Consider the following 27,217-nt stretch of genomic DNA (forward strand, 5'->3'; position numbering starts at 1 on the left):
TCTACCAGTCTTCCATTTACCCCCACTCTTCTGTATCCTATGTGTATCCTGAAACCCAGAGGCAGCTCTAGTTCAATCAACAGAAGAAAATGACAACTGCAAGCCATCATAGCCACCATGTAGGAAACCAGGTCCAGAGAGAGGCAGCAAGTGTCTGGGTCAGCCCTCACTGCCTCCTCACAGGGCACAGTTCCTCTGCAGCCAGGGAGCTGGCCACCAGGGCCACCAGAACCTGTCAGACAAGGGCAAAGTCCAGGCTGTCCTCCACCCCTTGAAGTGCAGGCTGGGCCCCTGGAGCTCCAGCCCCCTTCCCACCTGCCTGACAGCCAGGAATTTTCCAGTCCTCTGTAGGTATGTGTTGAGTCCACACTTCCTCCAACAACTCACAGCCAGCCTGTGAAAGGCAGTTTCTTTTCACTTGATTAAGTTTTACCCTTTGAAGCTTTGTGCAGAGTTCTTGGCAATGTGATGGCATGTCCTTGGTTTTCTAGATTCTTGCCACATCTGCCCTTAGCCCCCTTCCTTCCAGACTCAAAAGGCCTGACCATCTCACCAGGACCTCAGCTGCTGTGTCTTCTCTAGCTCTGCCCTTGTCAATCACACACATCCCCAGGCACCCACAATGCACCAGGCCCCATTAGGGCGGACATGGCTTTGTTCCTGGTGGGATGGTACCGATGGTATCCAGCACTTCGTTAGCCTTTTGAACACACAGGGCCTCTGTTTTCCTAAACACAACCCAGGCAGACCAGAAGCCCTGGAGGGGCTCCAACACCTTCAGGTGCCATCCAGACTCTCAGGGAGTCCTGCCAGGCATTCCTCTTGAACATCTGTGTCTGCTGCCCTATGCCCCTGGGCACAGCCCTGTCCTGCCTCGTGGTTCCCCAGCCATCAGCCTTTTTCCATTCTGCATTGCCCATCCGTTCTTTTTACAGCTGCCCAAGTGATCTTCCTGAAACTTAAATCTGATCCCATTTCTGTCTGCGTCAAACCTGCAGAAACCTATGGTGGGTCCCACAGTCCTCAGGAGACAGTTTCAGTCTTTGGCTTGGCACAAGAGCATCCCCACCCCCCCCACTTGTCCCCACCCCACCGCATGATCTGACTCCTACCTTGTGCTCCAACCTCACTTTGAGCAGCACCCTCTGGTCCCCCACTTACGTTCCAGCAGTTCTCTAAATGCCTCATGCATCTCACACTTCTGGGTCTTTCCCTAGGCAGTTTCCTTTGCCCAGGGGGTCCTCTCACTCTCTCTATTGACATGACAAATTCCTATTCTTCCTCCAGGACCCAGCTAAAACAGCTCATTTCCCCAAAAGCTGCTTGTCCACCCACCAAGCCGACTTCATCACTCTACTTGTTTTCCCACATCCTTCCGTTACAGAACCTTCCACCCTCTATTTCACAAACACGTGTTTACATGGCTCTCTTTCTTGATAAACACTGAGCCTCTTAAGGGTTTTTCATTCATTCATTCAAGAAGTCCTTGAATGTCTATTGCCTTGGCCTCTGTGTTAGAGGCTGTGAATTTGTGGATCAGTAAGACAGATCTGGTCCTTGTTTTCATGGAGTGTGAAATCTTTAGATTAGGAAATTAAATGGGGATAATGCATTCTCCACAAAGGCTGTGACCATAAATGAGGTCATGTTAGCCATGAGGCTGACTTATAGCGGTTGACTGATAAATGTTAGCTCCCTCCCCACCCTGCCCCCCACCTCCTACCCCCACCCTGCTCACTCTGGTTTGAAGATCATTGATTCCTTCCTCAACCCCAGAAACTCCTGGATGCCACACCTGTGGGCGGGGGGTGGGGGGTGGGGAAAGAAGGGGCTCTCCCAGCTGAGGTCTCTGTGCAGTCAGCCCAAAGGCTGGTGGAGGGGAAGGAATCCCCAAGCCCAAGATTTGCTCGAGGCTGTGACTTCTCCCCTCCTTAACTGCCATAATCTTCCTCACAGTCAGACCATCAGTGAGGCCTTGATGGAGTGGGGAGGAGCGATGCAAGACAAAATAGCATCAGACACTGGACAGGACCCCAGCACACTCGGGGGTGTGTTCTGATTATGTTTTTATCCTGTCTGGCTCAGAGCTCACCCACCCAGCACTAGATACAGCCTACCCAGCAGGGATGTCCTTCAGCCCCACCAAGCCATTCTTTCTCAGCAGAACCTCTGCCTATGTTCCCTGTCCCATCTCTGACACTTCGGGCATCCCTGTTAGAACCACCGTTTCCCTTGCCATCCGGCCAGTTTTTGGATCTCTCAGGAAAAGCCCCATCCGTAGGATGGATCCTCTCCTCACAGTGCCCACATTAGATGATCACAGCTGGAACCCTCTCTCCTTTCATCTCAAAGCCCTCCCCTTCCTTCACATGAGGGATGAGAGCTGGAAATCAGGCATCGCCGATAATATCAGACGGGGAAACTGAGGCTTGGAGAGAAGCATCAACATGCCCAAGTCACAAAGCACACCACCCAGGGCAGCCCAGAGCTCAGGATTCTCTCCACTGCCTCACCGGCCTCCCATCCTCCCACGTGGAGAAACTCAGGACCCTCTGCCCTCTAGCAGAGCTGTGAACCTCAGAGTAGGGACAGGTTTGCCCTACGGATCACTGCCAAGCCCACCCTGGCCTGGGCATGCTGGGTTTTCTATTTCAAAGCCCCTCCCCATCTGGCTCCATGTTGGGGAGGGCCAGGGCTGGGCTCAAGTTCCTCCTTCCTCAGAGAGCGGGAGGTCCTCCCACACCCCTTCTGGCCTCTCCTGGATGCCTGGGCCCAATGAGTATTCATGCATTTGCCCATGTGATCCTGTGCTCATTCAATCAGCCAACGGTCACTGGATAGCCTCTGTGTGATTGGCCCTATAGGCCTGAGGACACCATGGGAGGGGGACAGCAGTGACACTCTCCCAGTCTGTCTCAGAGGGAAGAAATAGTGCTGGGTGTCACCAAGCGGAAGTCGGGGTCTGGGGAAGCTCACACCTTCCTGCTCCCTTCCCAGGGCAGTGGCCCTTTATGATTCCAGTCTGCTTATCGTGGTACTCCAGCATGCTTGGCACAACGTGACTTGGGGGTGCTTTTTAAAAAAGCAGAGCCCTGAGTCCTACTCCCTAGATTCTGTAGGTCAGAGTTGAGGCCCAGAAACCTGTTTCAAAGCTCCCTGGTGAGCCAATGGAGTTTGGCCAAAGGCAGATGTGGTGAGGGTGAATAGTGTGGGAGGAGGAAAGGCAGGCCTTTGGAGCTGAGACAGAGAGAATGAAAGCCTCAGCCCTGCCCCTGCCTCCGCTGAGCCCAGAGCAGCGGCATGTGGCCTCACCAGCTTCAGAACTCAGCCCAAGCCCGTGTTTACTCCAGTCAGCCGGAGAAGTGAACAGAGGTAGACGGACCAGACTCCCAACTGCCCCTGCCACCAACAAAACTGGGCTCTCCTCAGCCTTGACTTCTCTGCTACTGACGCTGGAGACAGGTTACTCCACATACCCCCATCCCCACACAGCGTGCATTGAGCAACTCTCCTGCCTGGACCCTAGCCAGTCCCAGACATTGTGCACTGCACATCAGCCCACAGTCCCAAGGGCAAAGAAGGGGGGCTGCCGATGGACAAGAGGAGTGTGAACTCTGACACCCCGCCCCTCCCTCACTGCAGGGCGGGGAGGGCTTTGTGCCTCTCACAGCAGTGCCCCATCTCCTCCCTCAGCGGCTGCCCAGGGCATACCTCCCATCTCCCCTCCTCCCCTGGGGACACCCCCCCCGCAATTGCCGTAATTTCCCAGACTGAAAATTGGAGGTGAGAAGTCAACAGGGTAGCTTCCTCTGCCCACCTCTGCCTTTCCCAGATTCTTCATCTGTCTGTCCGGGTCTCTATTCTCAAACCACGTCTGCCAAGCCAAGAGCCCTCCCTCTGCTCCTCCACCCCACACCCAGGGCTGCCCCCACCCCGGGCACACTGGCCTGTGGCAGTCATCTGCATGGAAGGGGTAAGATGACCTGGGAAGGCAGCTGCCTACCCTAGGTCTCTACAGATCCTCACATACTTGACCCCCAGATCTCAGTGTCCCCAACCCCTCCCTGGCTGCCCCAGGGCAAGGATCTGACAGCATGGGGACATTCTAAATGCTCTGCGGGTCAAGAAATGCAGCTGCAGCTTGCCCTTCCTCTACCCACACACTTGCTTTAGGCCCCGAGAAAAGCATCTTCCTCTTTTGGTGCTGTGGCTGCAGGCTTGCAGGGGTGGGGTGGGGGACAGAGAGAGGGTGAGCCCCCCTCCACTTTCACCCTCTCTCTGCAGTCTCCAAAGTCTCTGCGATCCTCTCCTTTGAGTCCCACCCCTCTCCTTGTCCTAGTTCTCCCTCAACCCACATTCTATCCCTGCATTCCCTTGGCTCTGCACAGTCCACTCTCTCACTGATCCCCCTCAACAGACTATTCTCCCCCAAGCCAGGGCTACTTCAGACCCCCCATTAAAGCAGGGGACGGGGGAAGGCTCCCGTGCCCTTCCCTCCCACAGGGCTCTCTGGCATTCTGGCTTCCCACCCCCAGCACACACTTGGCCTCAATTGTCTGATCCATAGAAAACTGATTAGTACGCCCACCTTCCTACTCCGCATCCCCCCTCCAGCAAGTTGGCGATTTGGAGTCGGCCCCAAAGACCAGAGTCCACCCCCGAAGCCCTCCTGCGGATGAAAGGAGACAGCCAGCCGCCTCCTGAGGGTTGCTCAAGTCCAACTAGGCTGAAACCTCCGGTCCCCTCCCGATCTAGCCCGTCTTAGCGGAGGTAAGAGGAGTGGGACTGGATCCATTGATCTGGAGTTTGCCCCCCACCCCATCCCTGAGTCAGCAGAAGACTAGACCCTGCCCTCTGCCCAGCCCGGCGACCCCAGAATTGGTTCTGCATCGAATGGTGGGTTAGGAAGGAGGAGGGTGAAAGAAAGCAGGCGCAGCGCAGGTTCCTGGAAGGCGTCTTTAATCAGGATTTGGTAGTACACAAGCTCTCCGGATTGTCTGCATTAACATACAGGGACTTTAAAAGGCACAAGATCCCTCGCACAGCGACGCCTGAAGGCGGGGCGCCCCCCACCCCCGCCTGTGCGTGGCCGTGTGCGCGGGGGTGCGTGGCCGTGTCCCACCCCCCTCCCCGGCGGCGCCGCGCGTGTGCGTGTCAGTTTCAAGTGTTGGATTTGTACAGTACTTGCAGTCTAGGGGCGGGGTCTCAGTGCATGCTCTTCTACCCGGGCCCGGGACCACCCCCCCGCCCCCGACGCCGCTTTGTACACTGAGGACGCACCCCGGAGAGAGAGAGAGAGAGAAAGAAAAAAAAAAGCGTCCCATCTTCCTGTGTGTGTGTGGTTTTGAGTTTTTCGCGCATGCTTCTGCTGGCCGGGGTCGGGAAATAGTGCAAGCTTATAATACAGTATTATTGCAGTACAAAATGCGGGGGCGGGGGGGGTGTGATGGGATGGGGAAGCCCAGGAATAAACAGGCTGGGATTCGGGACCTCCGGGAGGGAGGTCCTCTCACCAATCCCCTTCCTATCCCTCGCTCCCCTCCCCACCTCGATCAGGAAGTGTCTCCCAACAATGCGAGGGGGCTCCTTGGGTCCCTGGAGGGAAAGGGCTCAGGTGGGCCCCAGGGCTGAGCTTCCCCCATTCCACCAGTCTCACCTCTTAGGGGGCAGGGGCCAGCCCTCTCCTCGCTCAGTACTGTCAGCCACATGGGCCCCGAACCCCGCCTCTTCACCCTCGGAAGCCCCTCCAAGTGTGGGGGCAGGGGTCGACGGAGCAAGTGCAAAGGAAGCAGATGTTGGTCCCTGAGTTTTATTTTCGGGGGTGGGAAGAGAGAAGAGCTGGAAGTGGGGGCATGTTTGGGGACCCCCAGGGCCCTCAGTGGTGTAAGTGGGGTGGGGCAGGAGACATGGACGCAGGGGCTTGGGCCAAAAGGGGGTGTTGGGTGGCTCTGAGAGACCTAGGCTCAAAGCTTGGGTCCCCCTCAACTCTGGGCTCTTTGGCATCCAATTGCAAGGCCAGTTATTTAGCGGGGGGAGGGGGCAGCTCTGTAGGCGGTGAGGTAACTGGAATCAGGGGTGGGCGACAGGGGCTCTTCGAGCCCGGAGAATTGGCCAGCTTCCACTCCCAGCCCTCGTCAGCATCCTGCCCTGAAGCCCTGAGGGGCGAGCTACCACTCCAGCCCCGCCCCGCCCTGGGCCAGGGACCCTGCGACCGAGAGCCTGCGGAGGGGAAGCTAACACAAGCACAGCGCGGGGCGGGGGCGGCGGGCGGCTGGGGGCGATAACCCGGGGGAGGACTTTAGCAGCAGGCAGCTCGGCGGGAGCGGGGCGCAGAGGCTGACACCCCCTCGGGCGCACACGTCGGGGCGCCCGGGAGGGCAGCTCTGGCGGCGTGAGGGGCGGGTCTCGAGCCCGGGGCTCGGAGGCCTGGCGGTACCCTGATCACGCCGCTTAGCAGCTAGTTAAAAAGACTGAACATACATTCGTGGTGCGACGGCCGCGGGGGCGGGTCCAGGGGTCGCGGACAAAGGGGAATGTGGTAGATGGGGGTCCCGATACAGTGATAAACCTGTGAGAGGGGCCCGGAAACACGATCCTCGTGCTCTCCTGGGCGGGGGGGCTGCTAGTTTGCTGTCCGGAGAGTGCATGAAGTGTGCCTGCAGCTATGGGTGTGTGTGTGCGCGTGTGCGTGTGTGTGTGTGTGTGTGTGTGTGTGAGAGAGAGGGGGGGGGCTGTTAGTCGTGGCAAGGTGAACCCCAAGCCCCCCCACCCTCAGAGCCTGTGCAGGTAGAAGGGAGGGTACGTGGTGGGACGCACGGCGGAACCAAGTGGAAGCGGAGGTCTAGAAAGGTTCCCATAGTCCTTTGGGCTTCATTGCCCCTCTTCCCCCACTGCTTCTTAACTACTCACTTGGGGGGCTGGGGCCATTCAAGCCCAGGGGCTCCCTAAGCTGGGAAGCCCACTGGGTGGTGTGAGAAACCATTTGGGGTATTTGAGGGATGTGGTCCTCAGACTGGGAGCCTCTCCCTTAGGGAGAAGGATGCTTTACAATTTTCAGAGGCTGACCCCACCAGTCCCAGGGGGCACCTCTGTCCCTAATGGGAATAATGCAAACTTTGGGGACGTGCCCCCCAACTTAAGAAGAGTGATTTGCCACACTCCTTGTTACCAAGGACTGCCCATGGGGGTGGGCTGATTCCTGCCCTATGGGCTGGAATCTCAGTGGAGTTTGGGGTGGGGGGGGTGTTCGGGCCCTCCTTAGAGGTCTATTCTTCCATCCTCAGGTACCAAATCAACCGAAGGACAGCAGGAGATACAGCATTATGCTCCCACAGCCAGGGGCCCCCATATCCTCCCTAAGCATGGTCCCCTCCCCTGGCCACCCGATATAGACACATTGCCACAGCTCTTTCTGCACACCCCAGTAGCCCAGGCCCCCCCAACCACTGCCTGGGCAGACAGCACCACCCCTCCCCAGAAAAGGAGATCTAAGCAGGGCAGAGGAGAGAAATAGCAAAGGAGGGTCCTGGGCCCCTCCACAGAGAGGAACCCTGGCTTTTCCTGGGATTGGAGGGGCCTGCCCCTCTTGGCTGGGGGAGCAAGGGTTAAGGTACCAGCATGGCTCAGAGTTTCCGCTATTCCCCCATGTGCTGGGCAGGGCTATTCCCCTTTTCCCCACAACTGGAAACGCAAAGGAGATTGCTGGGTTCGGGATGCTAGCGGCAGGGGTGAGTGTTGAATGGTTATTGCTGTGACCCAAGCTGCCTTAAGTGGGTGGGGGGGTGTCTATTCATTACTGAGAATTTACTAGAGCATTTTTCACTGACTCAGGTTCCTGTCCCACAGAGAAAATACTGGTCCTCTGAGGAGGACCCCACTTGCCATGAACAAACCCACCGGCCCACACACACACTTAGGCACACACACCATGAGCTCACTGACATGTACACACAGCACCCGGCACACAGCCCCACTGGCCACGAACTGCCTTCTCTTAAGAAGCCCACCCAGTTTGAGTTCCTGGGGCAGAACACTGCCCCCATTTGAGTGCTACAGCCTTGGATAGATTTGGGGGGGGTGAGTGAGTCCTCAGGCTCAGAGAGGTTCAAACTGAGTTCAGGGTCTCTGCCTGTAAACCGGTTTTGTTTAGCTCACACAGTGATTTTTCTTTAAAAAGTTGTTGCTTTTAAAAAATTAGATGCCACTAATTAAAAATTGTGAGATTTCACTTAAAAATTGGAAGATACTGGCAACAGTTGGCTGAGCTGAGGACTGGTGGTGGTCCTTCTGTTTACCACAATCCCCACAAGTGCCCTCTCCCTGACACTGCTCGGCTCCTGTTGACATGTGAGTTGGTGACATATCACATCTCCATGGTCAGTGGTCACCAATGCCAGTACCTGCCCTGCCTGTGAGCCTGACCCCAAGGATTCCACCAATACCACTGAGGACAGGGTTTTGAGCACCTGCTTTCTCACCAGAACTCTTACTCCACCCATCTAATCCCCAGAGCTGCTATGGGATGCTTGGGGCCATGTGGGATTGAGAGGTTGGGGTCTCTGGAGAGACAGGGTCCAGCCATTTCAACCAACCCCAGTACTCTGGAGTGACCCCCACCTGGACTCTGGGATGGAGAAGAAAGGAGAGTCTGACTCATAGACAACTTCCTTCTTCCTAGATAGAGCGAGGAGGGGCCAACCAGAAAGGACAGTAAATAGACCAATACACAGACTAAAATGCTTTAAAACTCCCGTCAAACAAGACCTCAGTTATTCGGCATTGGTGGGGTTTTTAATACGCTTTTGTAAATTAGATATTCTGATTAATCCACTTAATGCAGATAATCCTGGGATCTACTTCCTAGGCTATTGTGAGGATTAAACAAGTTATTTTTGTAAAGTGCTTAGATCACTGCCTGGCACATAATAATCTCTGTGCACCAGTGACTGTTAAATAAAATAAATTAATTCATAATTGGAAGCCACCACTACATGCAGGGTGTGACTTTAAAGTATGAAAATATCGTTTTCCAATACAACAAAGAGTACTGCTTCTTTTCAAAGCCGACCTTGGGGAGGCTATGTGCTTTCCCCAAGCAGGGTATCATTTCTTGAAACACGCTGACCTCTTCTTTGGGAAACCCAAAGGAGCCTGACAACACTGCAGGTCCCTACCCAGCCTGGGACCTAGAGACAGGCGCCCCAACTCCAAACCACGCAGGGTCGGCTGAGCTGCACATGAACTTGCTCCAACACACGTGGCTTCAAATGGCCTTAGATGTTCCAAAAGTCAAAACTACCTTCAAAAGGTAATCATTCCTAGATGGAGAGGGTGCTCTTGGCCCAGATAGCCTCAAAAAGAAACAGATTTTGGAGAAAGGAGAGTGGTGGGTGCAGGCTTAGCTCACATGGATGAGACATCCACGAGAACAGTCTGGCTCAGGGCACTGCCCACTCACTACGGCATCCCTAGGCTGGGGCAGGGGCCCTGAGATAATCTCAATATTATCAAGATCACTTCCTGTTAGTTCAGAGCTTTATGGCTTATAAGACAGTATCTCCTCCGCTACGGAGGACACGTAAAAGGATGTCCCCCAAAGGACAAAATGTTTTGAATCAAGATCTTACTTTAAAGGACACACCCTCTCCCACAGTTATCAGTTCTGGTGTGTGTGTGTGCGTGTGTGTGCGTGTGTGTGTGCGCGTGTGTGTGTGTTTGAAAATTCAGCCACTTTGGGGTTGCTAAACAGGATTCCCCACCTCCAAAAGCTTTGGAAACAGAAATATGTGTTTAATGCTAAAACGAGGCTGAAGCTAGTGCCACCGTCTTTGATATGTCACAAGGCACTTTGGGATCTTAGAGCACCTCAGGGTGCTGGTCACTGAGTGGGAGCTGTGCTCAGGGTCGGGTAGTGGACCCCTCTGGAAGGAAATGCCGGATAACAGAGTGCTTGGTTTCATCTAGTCCCAGATAACAGGGGCCCTGACCCCACTGCTGCTGACTTCTAGAGTGGCTGGTGGACAGACTCCTCTTCATTTCAGCCCCTGTCACTAGCTGGAGAGGATGGAAAGAGGGCCAGAGGGTAGCAGGGAGAGAGGGGGGCAGTGCCAGAAGACGGGGAGTAGGGCTACTGTCCATCCCACCCCCTCACCTTTGTGCTTTGTGTTTTCCCTCTTTTCTTGAGGGTCTACCCTGACCCTCCTCTACCTTCTGCCACCGCAGGATGCAGAGCCACACAAAACATCCCGGAGGGCAACAGAGGCTTGGACTTGGGGAGGTTCAAAAATGAGCAGTCAGGATGGGGGTGGGCCCGAGTCTGGCTTTCATCCCTAGATGGAGAGGGTGCTCTTGGCCCAGATATCCTCAAAAAGAAACAGATTTTGGAGAAAGGAGAGTGGTGGGTGCAGGCTTAGCTCACATGGACAAGCCACGTAGGAGAACAGTTTGGCTCGGGGCACTGCCCACCCACTACGGCATCCCTAGGCTGGGGCAGGGGCCCTGAGGCCTCTACTGCAACCAGAGACAGGAGTTGAAGGGAGATGAGTTGGGAGGGAAGCAGACATCAAGAGAGGAAGGAGGGAGAAAGAGGAGCCAGGATGATAGTAGGTACATAGGAAACTACCAAGGACTGCACAGACATGTTTCTGACTCCCTAACACACACACACATGCACACTCGTACACACCCACACACACAGGACTGCAGCACTGTGCAACTTCAGTGGATGCCATTCACGTTAGGGTCTATGTAAATGGCCGCGCACAGCCTGAGCATCTATCCGTGACAACCCTGCCACATGCACAAATGCTCGTACATAAGCACACTCGTACTCATAAGCGTCCCTGCATGCGCACAAGCACACACACAGGTGCAACCTTACTGCAGTCAACATTTTGCAAACCTTCAGGTCTCCTCCCCTCCTTCCCTCCCTATACAGGTGCTGCCCTTCTTGGAGCCATCTTCACCACTGCCGCATTCCCCAGGGGAACAGAGGTGCTGGCTGACATGGGCAGGAACGAAGAAAGAGAACCTTGGGGGTCCCTTCAGTGACAGGTAGGGTGCTGAGAAACAGGCAGAAAGAGCATAAGCAATCTGGCATCCTGATTCCCCCACCCATCTCCAGATCCCCATCTGATCAGCCTACCAGGTGCCCTGTTGCTCTGTCTTCACCACCGCCCCTGGGGGGCAAAAAGGTTGGCGGAGCACCCACAGGAATGAGTCACCCTCTGAGAGGGGCAGTGGTGGGACTGCTGTGTCTGGAATTTGTCCTGAGCTCACAGGTCCTACCTCATCCTTTACAACCACCCTCTCTGCCGCTGCTACTAGACGGGGTCCTTTCACGCCGAGGCTCCAGCTCGCTTTGAGAGGCAGATCCCAGGCCCCTGTTCATGCTTGCTCAGCTCCTAAGGAGCTGGGCCAGGCAACCAATCCCACCAGTGGATGGTGACACATATGCCTTGGGGGACGGGCAGCCTACAGTGGATTGAGCTCCAGGCCTCCTGGGTTGAGATGTGGGAGGGCAAGGACTCTGTCCTCTGTGACAATGGCATGGGAAGGGCTCACTGGGTTACAGGGCTGCTTCCTCCCATACCACTGAGTGTAGAGGCACTTTCCCACCAAGCCCCAAATATGGCTGGCCAGGTCCCCATCTCACACACAGGGCCACACACCTTGCCCCACGCAGATAGACAGACACACAGCACACCAAGAGGGACCCAGTCTCCTGGCACTCCCCTCAAGGGTGGACCAGGCCCAACTATGCCAAGAGATCACAGATTAAAAAGACTAAGCCTCATTCCAGACTGACTCTGACCCAGCATGCCTCTCCCTGACACCTTGGTTTCCACTGGACTCTGGACTCACTGGTGGCTCCAGCCCAGGGCCCCTGTCCTGTCCCAGAAGCTGCACCAACAGCCCCATCCCTCCCTGCACCATTTGGCTGGCGCCAAGCAAAGGGAGACGATGGGGGGTGAGGGGCGGGGCGTTACAGTACCTTGGGCCAACGTTACAGGGGGCTGTATTGCATGATGGGGAGGGACAGGGTGTGTGAGTGTGTGATTATTGCGTCCTGGGAAGGAACCACGGTCTCTGCCTGCTCCCCACCCCCCCCACCTGCCCCCTCCAGGAGGGGGGGGGCCCAGCCTAGGTCTTGTGCGTGAAGCGGGCCCACACCTGCTGCAGCTGTGACCGCGAGATGCGGAGCACCGAGGGCACGAGTCTGTGGTTGCCGGCGGCCAGGGGCGCGTGGCGCCGGTGGGGCGCCCGCACGGGGCTGCTCTCCGCCGAGCGGCTGCGCTGAATGAGGGAACCGGAGGAGCCGCCGCCGCCAGGGTGAGGGTAATGCTCGGTCTCCAGCGTGGAGGAGGAGAAAACGGAGGACGCCAGTCGTCGCAGGGGGCTGTACCGCGGGAGGGAGTGCCCCGAGAGTCTGTCCTCCTCCAACTGAAAGAGACCAAGAGAGTGGAGGGAAAAGAGGCGTCAGGCACAGACTCGACAGCTCCGTCTCGGGGGGCCACCCCACCGCTGACAGCCCCTGCGGCACCGGCGTCCCGGGCAGGTCGGCAGGGTCCGGCAGGGTGCAGAGGGGTGCAGACTGTAGTACTTTCCTGCCTCACAATCTAGGCTCCGGCCTCCAGTGCCCTTTCCCGGCCTCCTCCTCACACCATGGTCTCCTTGCAGAGACCTTGGTCACTCACTTTCTCCAGGATGCCTTCCTGGCTTAGCTCTACATAGCTCGGGGTTCCCTCTGGGCTGGGGAAATCCTGCCCCCCAGGAAGGCTGCTCTAAAATGTATTAGCATCTGTGCACCATCTGTCTTCCCGGCTGGACTCCATGCCCTTCATGAGGTCTAGAGAACACCAGCTACATGCCCTCTGAGGTGGCACTCCTGCCCCCATGACAGGGGCAGCCAGGGTCTCAGTGACAACGTAGCAGAGGGTAGGACTCTGAGGTCCGACTACTTATGTTTGAATCCCAACTACACCACTTACTACCTGGGTGACCTCAAGCAAGTTACTTTACTTCTTCATGCCTCAGTTTCCTCATCTGTAAAATGGGGGTGACTATGGTTCCCACATCATAGGACCTTTATAAGGATCAGATGTTATAATATGCAAAGCCCTTGGAACAGTGCTGGCCATGGTGTAAATGCTGTGTCAGGTGAACTGTTTTATCACCCTTTAAATCACTCTTGAGAATGAAGAAAGGGATAGAGGACTGGAGGGTGGGGGAGTCGATTGAAATCATTTCTCCAAGGTGGCTTTTTCCCTGTCCTCTGCAAGGTCGAGCCACATGGCAGGGTGTGGCCGCCTCACTGGGCCACCGTTGGGAAGAATCACGCCTGTGCCCTGCTGCCCTCGTGCCCTCAAAGGGAAAAGGGAAAGTGGGGCTCAGTGTCCCAGGCTTATGGGGATGGAAATGGTGACTTGGCTGTCATCAGATGTTTCCCATCCTGACCCCTAGCTCTTCCTGGGACTGAGGCCAGTTTACATATCGTTAGGCGGGGCCAGTGAGGACTGGCTGGGCCAGCTGCTAGAGGGCTGAGGAGGAGGGGGCCCCTGAGGCCATTGAATGGGGGTCCAGGGACCCGGCATGGAACCTCCAGCAGAAAGGCGAGGAGACAGAACATTCTGTAGGATCGTCTTTGCCCTCACTCTACTTTCCCTTCCAGCTTCTTTGTGGTCAAGTCTAGGATCCTTCTGAACCGGTCCTGTCTGCACTAAGGGTTAGGGGTCCAAGGCCCACCTGGGGATACTGAGGGCCAGAGGTACCCACAGTTGCCCACAGTCCCTCTAGCAGCACAGGCGGGTGGCTCAAGTTCAGCATCTCAGCCAGAGTTTGGTCAGCTGCCAGAGGGATTTAATCCCAGCGTGCTCCTGCCCTTTCAGGCCAGGTACTTCTTGTGGCCACCTCCCTGTCCTCAGCACCCCACTGAAGTGTCATGTCTCTGAGGCCACCCCGGCTTCCCAGGCAGGCTGGCTCCCTGTTCCTAGCAGAGGAAAGTTCTCTGTTATCTCCCTATGTCCCTTGACTGTAAACATCGTGTCTCCACCTTTGCATCCCCACCCCACCCCCTTGACTGTGAGCTCCGATTCATCTTTGTCCCCCAGACCCTCGCACACGTGGCAGGGAAATGCTCTAGGGGCTGCCAAACAAAATGTCCATGTACTCAGGGAATGTTGACCCCCCGGGTTATCAGCCAGAGACAACCGCGAAGGAGGGTAAACATCCCTCCCCCAAATCACACACTCTGTCCGCTGCTCTCTCCTCTGCCCTGGCTTTCCCGGTCGCTTCTAATTTGCACCGTAAATTCCGGAGAGAGGAAAACGAGGTGTGTGTAAGAAAAAAATTAAAGTACCATGCGATGCACACCAAAGAACAATAGATGCTCTCAAACTGCCTGGTTCCACGTTATCCTCGTCCCTGCTCCCCACGGGGGCAGGTGCTCCTATCTTAGGAGCTGTTAGGAGGAAGTTCACACGTCAGACACCAAGCCGACGGAGCTGGGACTAGGAGGGGCTTCCTTGCAGAAAGGCGGCAGGGTGGGGTCCCTATAGAGACTTCCTGCCTGCCCTGAGCCGCTTAATCTAGTTACATTACAGGATGGGGGGAGTTCCACAAACTGAGATTCCAGGGTGCAGCCAGTTTTGCATCCCCCACCCAGGCTGGGCTCAGGACTCTTTCCAGACCAAAAGAAGGAAAAAATGTGCCAGTCCATTCCTCCCTCTTCCCCTGCCCTTGGCGAAGGAAGGAGTCAGCTTCACCCTGCTGTACTGAAATACTCCAAGACATGTCCTGCCCCATGTGCTCAAACCCAGACACACACAGAGGCTGCACCACACACAATGACACGCCCACAGGCACACCTGCTGCCACAGTCCAGCCAGCAGGCGCACACACATGTGTGCGTGCAACACACACACACACACACACACACACACACACACACACACAAAGGCTCTTCCTGATCCCGCACAAGTCATCTGCTCTCTCTGGCCTGTGTTTGCTCCTCTCTTAAACACACAGGCCTCAGACTGTGTGGCTCCGGGCACAGCCCTGGAGCCAGCTGCCTGGATTCAAATCCTGCTTCTACCACTTAGCAGCTGGTGACCCTGGGCTAAAGACTTAGCTACTCTGAGCCTCAGTTTCCTTACCTTGTAAATGGGGATGGCCTCTGCACGGTACTGTTGTGAGGAATACGCATGTAGAATATGGAATTTCGGGAGTAGTGCCAGCTCTTATATCCTCATTAGAACTATCACTGTGATGATTACCCTGCCAGCTGTGACGTTCTAGGCTTCCATGGATCTCCACACGCTCGCAGACCCACTACGCGCTCTACACAGACACTCTGACATGTGCACCCACACGCGTGTGTACACACATGGACACGCCCACACACCGCTGCACGCTCTTGGGTAAGCTGACACCGACATTCTATGGCACACACGCAGCCATAGAATGCTGTACGCTGTGGGGAAACCAAGGCCCGCACACACCTAACATCCCCTCCAGGCTCACACGACTCATCAGCTCATCGCTCACTGAGACAGGCAATGCCCACCCTTGTCACGAGGAGGACCTGAGCCCAAGACTGACTGTACGAAAGGCCTGAGTCTGCTCCCCCAAATCTCTCCTCACCCCCTTGGCTGGAATTCCCCAGTGGGAGGCTGACTCCTAGGACAAGGGGGGTGCATCTGAAGGTGAGAAACACCTCCCAGATAGCTCAGCACCCCAAGTCTGAGACCCAGTTGGCCTACAGTCACCAGGAAGGGACTGGAAGAGCCCAGGTCCAGAACTCGGCCTCCTGATTTTAATTCTGGGCTTTCTCTCCACCCCACACCACCACCCCCTGTCTCCTTTCCTCCACTCTGCACGTCCCAAGAGCACGACCTATTGTGTGTCTGATCTCTGATGCCTCCGGTCCCCGGCACAGTGTAGTTACGCAGTAATAGGGAATGACTAGGTGATGAATGAGTACATGAATGAATGAGAGGGGAGCAAGGGAGCCCAAACAGCTCTTGCTCCCTCTCCTGCTTCCCAGTGCTGGTTCTGGTGCGCACAGTGTCCAGGTCAGCAACACAGCCATGCTGCCCACATCCTGCCACAGCTGAGCCTCCAACTCAGGCTGGCTAGGACCCCTCTGGGTGGAAGCTCATGGTCCCCACTTTTTCAGCCCCCAATTTTCCAGTGTCCAGGGCAAGGCCAGGATGAACACTCCTCAGGATCTTGGGTCAGAGGTTGTCTCTTCTACACACAGGGATGGGGCGTAAAGACAGCCCTACTCGGAGCTGCCTTCTCCAGAGCACCTGCGATCTCCCGGCCAGACCTCCCGATTCTGAGCACACAGCAGAACTGGCCCCAGCCCTGCACCTGGCATCTCCCAGAGCCTTCTGCGTGCATGCCCCCGACGTGGGACAGTCCAGTGGAACGCGGCACAGCCCCTGAGCCCTCTAGCATCACCTCCTTGCTCTCCCCAGTCCTCTGAGGGAGCACAGACCCCATTCAACACCCAGGGTGAGTGCTGGAGCCATATTCCTGGATCAGAGGTCAGCCTCTACCCCACACAGAGAAGCCAGGCCAGGCCAGTGGCCTGCTGCCTATTCTGACACCCCATGTTTGCCAGAAGAAAATACCATGAGACGTGCTGCAGACCCTCCCCCTGGCATTTATGATGCAACCACCATCCGGCCCCTCCCTGCCCGTCCTGCCTTGTCCTGCAGTCCTCCCACACGAGAAGGTGCCATGGCAGTCTGACCGGGTCCACCCAGGGCCCCCAGCATGCCCGCCCCTGTGCCCACTTTAGGGTCCCTGCTGCCCAGGCTCCTTTTCTCCCCATCACTGTCTGAGCGTCCTGGTCCTCAGGGCTCACCCCCCGCATGGAGCCTGCCCTGACCACAGGACATCCCCTGCTGGCCTCACCCTCTTTCAGCAGCTCCTTCGCTGACTTCCAGGAGCCCTCTCCCCAGGTGTTCCACGCTCTGACCCCTTCAGCTCACTCGTTCTCAAGGGCTCCCTTTCCTTTCTCCTCCCCCCTCCCAGCTCTGCCTTCACCCTTGGCTCTCCCCACCATCTCGGGTGTCCTCTTGGGTGACATCATCCACTCCTGTGGACTACAAGACCCCCCAGTCCGTATCTCCCGGCGAGATCTCTCTGCTGAGCACTGATGCCTCCACAGTGGACATCACACAGGTACCACGAGGTCATTGCATCCAAAGCTGAGGTGATATTCCTTTTAAAGCCACTCAGTGACGGCACCGCCACCCACCCGGAACACCGGGCGTCTGGAGAGCCCCTCTGCTCCGTCACAGCTCCCTCAGTCCTCACCCAACACCTCTCGGCTGCATCCACCTTGCCCCAAATCCGAAGTCCCCGCCCTGGTCCAAGCCACCAGGACACTCTCCCGCTGGCGCCTGCCACGTGGCCTTCCTGCTGAGAGTTTTGTGCCCCTTCAGTCCATTTTCCACACAGCAGCCAGAGGGATCCTTCAAAAGTACCCATGTCATCATGTCGCACCCCCGTTTAAAAGCCTGCGGTGGCTCACCAAGCCTTCAGCATCCAGCCCCAACCCCAAGGCCCTCCCAGACGGGGCACCAGGACCCACCTCGCAGCCTCATGTGCTGCGAAGTGCAAGCAGAGCAGTGCTTTCTGATGGCCACCTCCGGGCCTTTGCACACCCTGTCGCCTTGGCCTGGGAGGTCCTTCTCCTGCTATGTCACCTGGCTGACACCACCCAGAATGCAAGACTCAACTCAGACCCGGGAGGTACTTCCTCTGGGAAGCCTTGCTGCCCCCATAAGCTTGGTTTCAGACCCTTAAGCCTGTCTCCCTTCATCAGAGCTGCAACAGTTTGGTGCTAGTCGGCAGCCCCCAGGGAGCACACAGGAGCACTCCCGGCTACGTGCCAGGACTGCGGGCGTCGGGCGTGGGGAGTGGGGTGCAAGCCCAACCTTACCTGTCTCTGAGGGCCCGTGGGATCCGACTCTCTCCGTCGAGGGCGGGGTCCGGAGTGCAGGGGCGAGTGGGAAGGGCTGCCGGGCGTGGGGGGCTGTGATGTCTCTGACCGGCCATCGGCCTGGTTCAGCTGGGGTGGCAGGGGCTGAGCCGGCATCAGCCGCAGGTCCTCCTCGGCCAGTGTGTGCATGCCGCGTCCCCGGGGCCGGACGGCGGGCTCCGGCCCTGGCCGCCGACGCTCCTCGCCCTCCTCGGGCAGCGGCCGCAGCTCCTCGGGCTCCTCGTCCGTGGTGCCCGACGTACTAGGCTCAGCCCCCGGGGGGAAGTCCTTCAGCTCTGTCTCCTTGTCAATGATGACCCACTCCTTGCTGTCGAAGTCCTCCTCCTCGGCCAGCGGCACCGAGCGGAAGGCATTGCTCAGGGCCTCCTGTTCCACGGAGGCTGACACGTCCATGCGGCCGCTAGCCTGCCGGTCGGCGTGGCCCGTGTCCACTGACAGCATCTGGGCCGGCTGCGAGGAACAGGCCTGGCGCGAGGGTGAGCCGGGCAGATCCATTCGTGACCTGCAAAGCCACCCAACATGGGGCTCAGTGCCCAGCCTCTCTGGACCCCCAAGGACCCCAAGGAGGTGGCAAGGCGGAAGCTGATGCCTGAGACCCCCTGACCACTGCACTTCTCCCACCCTGGGCCAGGCTCAGCCACGTCCTGGGTTGCCACCCTCCAACCTCAGTCCCTGCAAAGATCTCATTCATTCATTTAGTCATTCATTCAACACACAATTTTTTTTTTCTTCTTCTTTTTTTTTTTTTTTGCGGTACACGGGCCTCTCACTGTCGTGGCCTCTCCCGTTGTGAAGCACAGTCTCCGGATGCGCAGGCTCAGTGGCCATGGCTCACGGGCCCAGCCGCTCCGCGGCATGTGGGATATTCCCGGACCGGGCACGAACCCGCGTCCCATGCATCGGCAGGCGGACTCTCAACCACTGCACCACCAGGGAAGCCCCAACACGCATTTTTGAATGCCTACTGTGTTCCAGGAATCTAAACAGGCAAAAAGTAAAATCCGGTTCCTGTGCCCAAGGAACACTGCCCTCCAAACCACGCCCCGGAAACTGGATCTTCTGACTTTCCTAAAGGCAATTTGATGTTTGCCCAGCTAGGGCTCCCACCCAATGCGGGCTCTCTCCCGCTGCACCCAGGGCAAACACACCCACCTGGCCCTCGAGTTTGCTGATGGTTTTCTAGCCTCTTTTACCACCACCCTTCAAGCCTACCTGGCTGGTTTCACCACCTCCAGCAAACTCCAGTGACTCCCAGCCCGGGACAAAGTCCGCATGCCTTAGTTTGGCATTCAAGGCCCCTGACGGCCAGCCAAAGGCCCCATTTCCCCCTTCCCCGAGCCAGACCCATCTCAAATTCATTTGCTTTTCCACAAATTGCTCACACCTCTGTGCCTTTACGAATGCCACTCCCCACACACAGCCTGTCCTCCCACGCTTTGCCGTCCACCCCAGCTCGATGTCACCTCCTGCAGGGAGCTGTTCCCTCCTGCATGATGGGGGTTAATTTGCCTTTCCAGCGCTGCCTGTGTCCCCTCTCGTCACAGAGAGGAGCATGTGTATGTTTACGAATCTGCCACCCCAGGAGACTGCGAGTTCTGCCAGGCAGGGGCTGGGTCCCTTCTGACATTTGCTTCTGGGACCTGGATCCTACCTGGGGACATCTCTTCCATCGTTATCTTAACCTGTGCTGTGAATCTCACGTTACTTGCAGAGGTTCTCAACTGGGGAGTACCAGCCCCAAGGTGAGGGTATTCCTGGTTGTAGGATGCTATACAAGGAAGAATTGTCCTCTCCCAGATGCCAGGGTGCCCCCCTGAGAACCACAGAGGCCTCACTCACACTCAGGCTGCGGACAGGGGGCGGACTGCCATCCTCCCCCCTGCATCGAGCCTGTGAGGGGAAGGGTGAGAGATCAAAGCCTCCCGTGGGGCTTTCTCAACATCGTACCCCAGCCTATGCGGGACCTGCCAACTCCAATCTGCACAACATTTTTATCAATTTGTTCATACGGCTTAAAATACAACCCCCGGAGGGAGGTCACCCAGGTCTTACATTCATACTCCCATGTAAGTGGCTAATGTCACTTCCTTTCCCAAGAGCATGGTTTGTCTAAATAGATGTGAAGGAGAAAGGAAGCCAGAGGAAGACAGGGGCCGAAGACTGTGGGGGGAGCGGGAACTGAAGAAAGCAGGGAGGTGGGACACCCTGATCTCACCAGCTTCATAGGTTCTCCTGCTCCCAAGTGCCCCAGAGCACCCCAAACGCTTTTGCCCTGCCTGAGATCCTGAACCTTCCAGAAAATCTCTCCTCAGCCCTCTCCTCTCCCCAGCATCCCTGAAACAAGGGTTCAGTCTGAACCAAACCAATGTGCTCTTCAGGACTGTCTTTGCTCAGGGCATTTCCCACCTCCCTTCTCCACTCGTATCCCTTCCAAACTGCCCCTCCTGACTCCTCCCTGTTTCCTGAACCCTCTGGGCGATGATGGATGAAAATGTGGTCTTCTGGCCCGGGTAGTTCAACCTGTGAGAGTGTGAGTGTGGTGAGGGTGTGTGTGTATGAGTGTGTGAGTGTGGTGGGCGTGTGAAAATGAGTGTGTGTGCGTGTGAGAGTATGCGTGTGAGTGTGTGTGTGAGTGCGGTGGATGTGTGAAGGTGAGTGTGTGTGAGTGTGTGGACGTGAGTGTGAGAGTGTGCGTGTGAGTGTAGTGTGTGTGTGTGAGTATGAGCGTGGGGGTGTGTGTGGATGTGAGTGTGTGTGTGAGGGCTGTCGGCTCCCTCCGGACAGGGCCTGCGTCTCTTTGTCCTGGGGTCGCCACAGGGATTGGCACAGGACTGCCCTGACTCGGGCGTCTCCACACCCCAGAGGGGCACTGTGCCCATCCCAGAGGGGACGTGCAGTTCGGGGCAGAGTCCAGACGGGGGTTCCTGGCTGAAGTGGGGCATGAGGAGGCAGGGACCTCCTACCCCAGGGCTGGGCCCCAGGAAGAGACCTCTTTCCTGGTGCAGAGAAGGCCTCCGCCTTGCTGTGAGGTGAAGCCCCACCCGGAGCCAAGGGAGGTGGGGTCATGTCTCCCACCCGAGGTTGTCCCACCCATCAGATCTAAGGTGAGGACCGGACCCTGGTCCCTAGTGGCCATCAGCCACCCAAGGTCAACCAGCCACCCTCTCATCCCCCATCCTAAAGGCTCACCTTAAGTCTAAACTCTCCAACACTGCCACCCACCAACCAGGTCCCTCCTTGACATTCAGATCCCCGAGGCCTGACCCCCAAAACTTGGTCTGTCTTCTCCTCAGGCTCTCCCGAACCCTTCTCCAGGCCCCTCCCCCAGAGCTGAAGGGGGAGGGGCCTGGAGAAGGCCCCAGCTGCTCTGAGGCATCTGTGATTAGTCCCCAGGGAAAGAGGTTCTGGAAGCACGCCCACCTACATCTCAGCTCTCACCTCCTCCTACACCTTCCTCCAGCCCCACGCCCCTCCGTGGTCTGAGCTGGGCCCTCTGCATCCCCCACCCCCTCTCCAGGCTGGTCACTGACTCTAACTGAGTCTGACCCCAGGCCCAAGTAGAACCCTCTTAACGCTTCCAAGGTCCCCCCACCTCTGCCTGGAATCTGAACTTTCCTCCAGACCAGGCGTGTGAAGGTGGAGGGGACCAGGGGCCCCCGACCATCCCCCTGGCTCCAGACCCACCTCCTCTCATGCAGTTCCACCCGCCCATCCGCCGTGGACAGCCTCTCCGACTCAGGGCTGTTGACCCTCCGGTAGTGCAGAGAACGGACTGGGGTTGTCGGTGAGTCTGGGGGGACACGCACCGGGGAGCCGGGGAGCCCCGCAACTCGGCTCTGCTCCTCCTCCACCACACAGGGGGTCTGCAGGGCAGGGGAGCTCCATGAGTGGGGCTGACAGGGCAGATGTGGGCAGGTGGTTTTCTGGGGTGAAGGAGAGAGAGGGAGGTCCGAGCACTGGGATGCCGGTGATCCTGGGATGGGGCCGGGCCAGGGAGGCAGGGCGAGCAGGCAGGCGGCTGGGGAGAGGGGCCCACGGGTGGGGAGCAAGGTGGGAGGGGGAAGGCCACCCGCGTCCCCCTCCGCAGCTGCAGTTACTTTGCCAATGTTGATCCGGAGTTTGTTCCGGTTGACATCTGTCTCCTCCCAGACTTCAGCCTCAGGACCCCCGGGGTGGGGGGCGAGGTGGGGGCTGGAGCCCGGCCCCTCGGGGGGCCGCCCCGGCAGGATCGGAGGTGCGTTCTCCTGGTCACTCAGGTGTTCGCCCTGCAGCACATCCTCAGTGTTTTCCCGGAGCAGGTCGCCGGGCACCGGCGTCACGTTGACCACCCTGTGGAGGCCAGGAGGGGGCCGTGGGCAAGGCTGGCAGGGGTGCCCTCTCCTCTTGCACAGGCCCCGGAGACCACCCGCCACCCATGAGAGTGGGCACAGGCAAGGTCTGGCAGGGTCGGGGCGTCCGTAGGCCCATCTCCATCCCTGGCTTGCAAACCCTCTGGGACCAGACCACCGTCAGGTGGCTCAGGTGGTCAGAGGGCTGGAGGGCAATTACGGCCCCACCTGGCTCGGTTTATTTAGGAGATCTCGATGCTCTCCGGCCCTGCCAGCTCCCCACTACATTTCGCTGGCTGGCTTCCTTGAGACTAGGAAATGGGTCTAAAGAAAGAATCACTTTGGAGTTCCTGGACCAATATCTTTACAGACCCGGCACCTCACGTGCTGGCAAGTCCTGTGGAGTCTCCGCAGTGTGTCCCCTGGCTCACCCCTAGGGCTGGGTGGGGAGCCCTTCTCACTCGGGCCCCTCCCTGGGCCACTCTATCTTTGTGCTTTTCAGTTAGATCTGAAATCGCTGACCCATCGATTACAAACATCCCAGACTCAACTAAGAGTGCCTGGAGGGCAGGGGCTGCACATCTCTTCTCTGAGCCCCCACAGGGCCTGGTGCCAGGGCTCAAGACCTGTTCCCTGAATGGATGCGTGTGACCACCAAGAAACAGACAGACTGTGGCGCTGGGGGAATCTCACTCAGGGCTCCCTGCTCCCCAGTAAGGTCCAGAACTCCAAATAAGGATGCCCCCTCCATCTCCAGATTGAAGGGAGAGATGTGGCAGAGCTCCCTGGGATTCAAGAACCCTGCTTCTGAGCACCAAGAACAGGAGAGACAGCCAGGTGTGTCCAGGTAGGAAGAGGAGGAGAGGACTGGCTTCTCAGGTGACACCTCGGGGCAGGGGTCATCTGCCCCCCGTCGCCCCTCCCAAGACTCACCCAAACATGGCTGCCGTCTGCCGGGTGTTCTGCTGGGGCGGGGTGGAGGTGCTCGTGGACAGGAGGGCGTCATTGCCCGCCTTCTCCCAGTCAAAGGCCTCGTTCTCCGCGATGCCCCGCTCCTTCATGCTGTTCTCAAACACTGACATGATCAACTGCAGGGATGGGGGTGGCGGGAGGACAGAGAGGTGACCCAGGGGCTAGCCAGGAGGAGGGGGCAGTTGCTGGGATTGCAGGGGGAAGAGAGGGGCCTTCCAGGACAGGGATGGGCCACGAGGGGGCATTGAAAGAAGGGCACATTGATTTTAAATGACAACATGCACAAAGTATGCAAATCAGCATGCAAATTATCATCTTGACTTAAGCTCCACTGGCTGGACACAAGCCCTTGGAGATCTGTCCCCTGATTTCCAGCCCCAGCCTCCTCTGCCAACTCCACATCTCAGCAGAAGCAGCAGGAGTAGTTTCCCAAACCCACCACCTGGGGTCATGCCTCTGCACAGGCTGCTTCCTCTGCCTGCAGTGCCTTTCCCACTGTCTTCTCCACTCTGAAGCCTTCCCTGAATACCCCGCCCACACGATTGGGCACAGAGCAGCGGTTTGAATTGTTCACAGGCCTATCTGCCACCTCTACATTTCTAGCAGCCAGCCCAGGGCCCAGCACAGGGTGTGCTCGAAGCTGTGTGGTCTGGGGCAACCCATGAGGCTGAGCTAGGCCTGGGGGGCTTGGCCTCCCACTGCCCGAGTAAGGGACCTCTGCCAACAACTGGGTCCCTGGGTTCAGGAGGTGGCGGCCCCACAGACCTTTCCACTTCTGACTTAGGTCTCTCCAGAGGGTTGTCTCTGCTAGCAGGACCCCCTTCACTGCGAGCCCACTGTGTGCCTGACACTATCTGTGCTCCCTGCGGTGTGTAGCCGTGCCTCGCACATAGTGGATCCTGGGCAGAACATTCTCTGATCAGTGGGTCCCATAGGGGTGTAGTGATGGCGCCTTGGAAAGAGCACTGGACTTGGAGTCAGATGTGCCTGAGCCCTGCCCTGCTCCTAACCAGGCTGTCAGGCCTCAGTTTCCTCATCTATGAGATGGGGATAATCATCCCACTTGGCCTCCTGCAGAGTTTCAGTGTAAAGTCCTTGAAAGCACTTGGCTTCATTAATTGTTAAGTGCTGGAATGATAACATAAAGAACACGCAATATCACCAAAGGCTTGTTTTAAAGCTTAAATGAGTTAATGCAGGAAAAGTACTGAGAACAGGGTGAGCTCTTGATAAATCTTAGCTGGGACTACTGTTTACAAGAGCACACAACAGTTTCTTTCGTGTGGTTGGAAGACCGGGGGAGGTGCTCAGGGCCAAGCCGGCAGGGGCGCAGGGCCTCAGCAGGATGGGTGGCGCTGGAGACAGTCACCCATAGAGAGGCGTCGGGGGCGCAGGAGCAGGCAGGCAGGCTCCCACCTGGTAATCGGGCTTGGTGAAATAGTCGAGGCTGGCGATGTGGTCCAGGAAAAGGTGGAACTCGGAGGGCATGTGCTTCAGCAGCATCCGGTGCTCGTACTTCTCCTTGATCATCCCTACCTGCTCCTGGAGACAAGAGGGCACTGGGAGATGCAGCCCCAGCTGCCCCACACGCCCTCCCTGCCCTCAGACCCAGCTGTACCGCCCTCACCTTGTCCTTGATCTTCCTCCAAGGCAGCTGACCCACTGCAAACTCCACAAGCATGTAGAAGAGGGACCACAGGTCATCGTGGCGGCCCATCTCCTGGGGGTGGGAGCAGGGAGGGGGTCACCCATGGCTCTCAGGTCCTTCCCTGGGAGTGGAGGCTGACCCTTCACTGAGGGACACCAGTCAGGGTGCCTATGGGCAGAGCTGGGGTCTCCCTGAAGTCACGGCTCCATTCCTGACCCGCCAACACACAGAATCCCACAGTCAAAAGTTCCGTGTGTGCTTTCTCATCCACAGAGATTTGTGATGGGACAGAGAGGAGGGGATCCCCAATACAAGGAAGAAGGTGACGTCAAGGGGAGGCGCCCGCCGAGCCCTCTTCCAATCAGGGTCTCTGGAGGGGCATCTTCCAGCCCCTGCCCTGCACTCCTCTCCCCACCTCCCATCACAGCTGCCTGCCCTGCTCTCTTCCTCAGCAGCATATTCTGCCCCTGACCTCTGCCCTTACTGTTCCCACATCCCTCAGTCCCGCCCTGCCACTCACCCGGTTCTTGTGAGCATTGACCGAGGCATAGCGAACAGTCCCGCGAAACCCGGCCACATTCCGAGGCTGCAGAGGGGAGGACACCACCAGGAACGTCATCCACTGCCCCTGACCTCGGCCACATCTCAACCCTGCTTACCAAGCCTAATTCTGCCTACTTTAGCCCTGACCGCCTCCTCCCGCATCACCCCCCCCACCCGCCACGGCACTCCCGAGTCGGCCTGGTCAGGAGCAACCTGACACACCAAGCCCAGTCCTAAACCCGTCTCCCGACCCTGCTCATTGCCCCTGCGTCTGCCCTTGACCAGGCAGACCACAGGGTGTGGAAGTGGCATCCACCCAGGCCAAGGGGGAGAGGGGGACAGGCCGCGTGTGGACCCAGCACTGGGTGACACTGAACACAAGGCCAGGCCTGTCTAGGCAGCTGCAGGGAAAACTGGTGAAGGGTCCCCAGATCAGGGCGTGGGGCGAGGATGCCAGGATTCCCGTGAGCGGCGGTACTCACGGGCCGAACGTCCCCCGTGGTGTTGGTGTACTGCCGGGCCAGCCCAAAATCCAACATGTAGCACTTTCTGTAGGTGGAGGGCAGCCTGCCCATGGCAAAGTTTGACTGGGGGAAGACAGTAGCTGTGAACCTTGGGGCTCCAGGCCCACCTCAGGGGACACCAAGAAACAGCTCTGGTGAGGGGCCTTCCACCCCACATACACTCACGTGAGGGTAAAACATCAATATGTACAGCAGGTCACGGACCTTATCTGAGGGGCAGGTGTGATTATGCTCATTTTAGATGGGAGGAAACTGAGAGCAAACTGCAGGCTTCTCCGAGATCACACAGCAAGAGGCGACCCAGCCAAGGTCGCCTGGCTCCGAATCCTTGGAACTCCCAGCAGGGCTGGGTGGCTTAGTGTAACTGTCCTGCTCTGAGGCATCAGGAGACCAGCATTGTTCTTGCTGTGTGACCTTGGGCCATTCAACCAACCTTTCTGGGCCTCAGTTTTCACCACTTTAAATTGGGTCCAAGCACCAAGATCCAAGATGTTACAAAATCAGCTACTTGGAATCTCTTACCAAGCCCCAGCCCCTCGTCGCCCTTCCTTCTTCAATCCCTCCATCCTTCCCCAACCCCTTCACCTTTCCAGGTTCAAGGACTATTCAGGTCAGGGGTGAGAAAAAGGAAGAGAAGAGAAAAGAGGGGAGGACACTGGCACGCCCAAGGGGCAGGCAGGGGTGTTCCTGAGAGGCAGGGGAGAGGAAGAGTTAGAACTTGGGATGGAGAGCAGGAGGAGGGGATGGGTAGAAGAGGCTGTCCCCACCCAACCACTGCCCTGGAGAAGAAACCAGGGGACCCAGGGAAGGAGAGGAGGCGGGGTGTGTGCTTCAGAGGAGGGGGCAGCCCTCACCGGCTTGATGTCGCGGTGCAGGAAGCCCACGGAGTGGATGGCCTCGATGGACTCCAGGATCTGCTTGCCCAGCCGCAGAGTGGTGCTCAGCGTGAAGGTGCCTCGAGGCTGGCTGCGTCGCAGGTCAGCCAGGTTCCGGCCCTGGGGTGGGGGTGGGGGTGGGGACAGGCCCAGCTCAGCTGCCATCCGACCACCACCGCCATGACACTCTGCCCAGCCTCGCCCCAAAGGCTTGCGCCCACTCCCCATTCCTCCCAGGGCCACAGTCTCCATCCACCCCAGGAGCTACCACCAGAGCTCCTGGGGGAGAGTGAAGGGAGGATGGGCCACGGGGA

At 57.7% G+C, this 27,217-nt stretch overlaps 1 protein-coding gene across 1 annotated transcript in view; it reads right to left on the reverse strand.

The window, feature by feature from the left end:
• Window positions 1-27,217, reverse strand: part of TTBK1 (tau tubulin kinase 1) — a 41,796-nt gene that overhangs the window by 5,814 nt on the left and 8,765 nt on the right. Inside the window, exons 5-13 of the mRNA XM_060021783.1 lie at window positions 26,883-27,023; window positions 25,987-26,091; window positions 25,482-25,547; window positions 24,941-25,033; window positions 24,730-24,855; window positions 23,275-23,429; window positions 22,111-22,342; window positions 21,698-21,876; window positions 17,954-18,515 (exon numbers count right to left, since the gene is read on the reverse strand). Of these exons, the coding sequence (XP_059877766.1) occupies window positions 17,954-18,515; window positions 21,698-21,876; window positions 22,111-22,342; window positions 23,275-23,429; window positions 24,730-24,855; window positions 24,941-25,033; window positions 25,482-25,547; window positions 25,987-26,091; window positions 26,883-27,023 (1,659 nt within the window). The remainder of the gene's footprint in view (window positions 1-17,953; window positions 18,516-21,697; window positions 21,877-22,110; window positions 22,343-23,274; window positions 23,430-24,729; window positions 24,856-24,940; window positions 25,034-25,481; window positions 25,548-25,986; window positions 26,092-26,882; window positions 27,024-27,217) is intronic.

Source organism: Delphinus delphis, chromosome 10, assembly GCF_949987515.2.
Source record: "Delphinus delphis chromosome 10, mDelDel1.2, whole genome shotgun sequence".
In the NCBI taxonomy this organism is placed as follows: domain Eukaryota; kingdom Metazoa; phylum Chordata; class Mammalia; order Artiodactyla; family Delphinidae; genus Delphinus; species Delphinus delphis.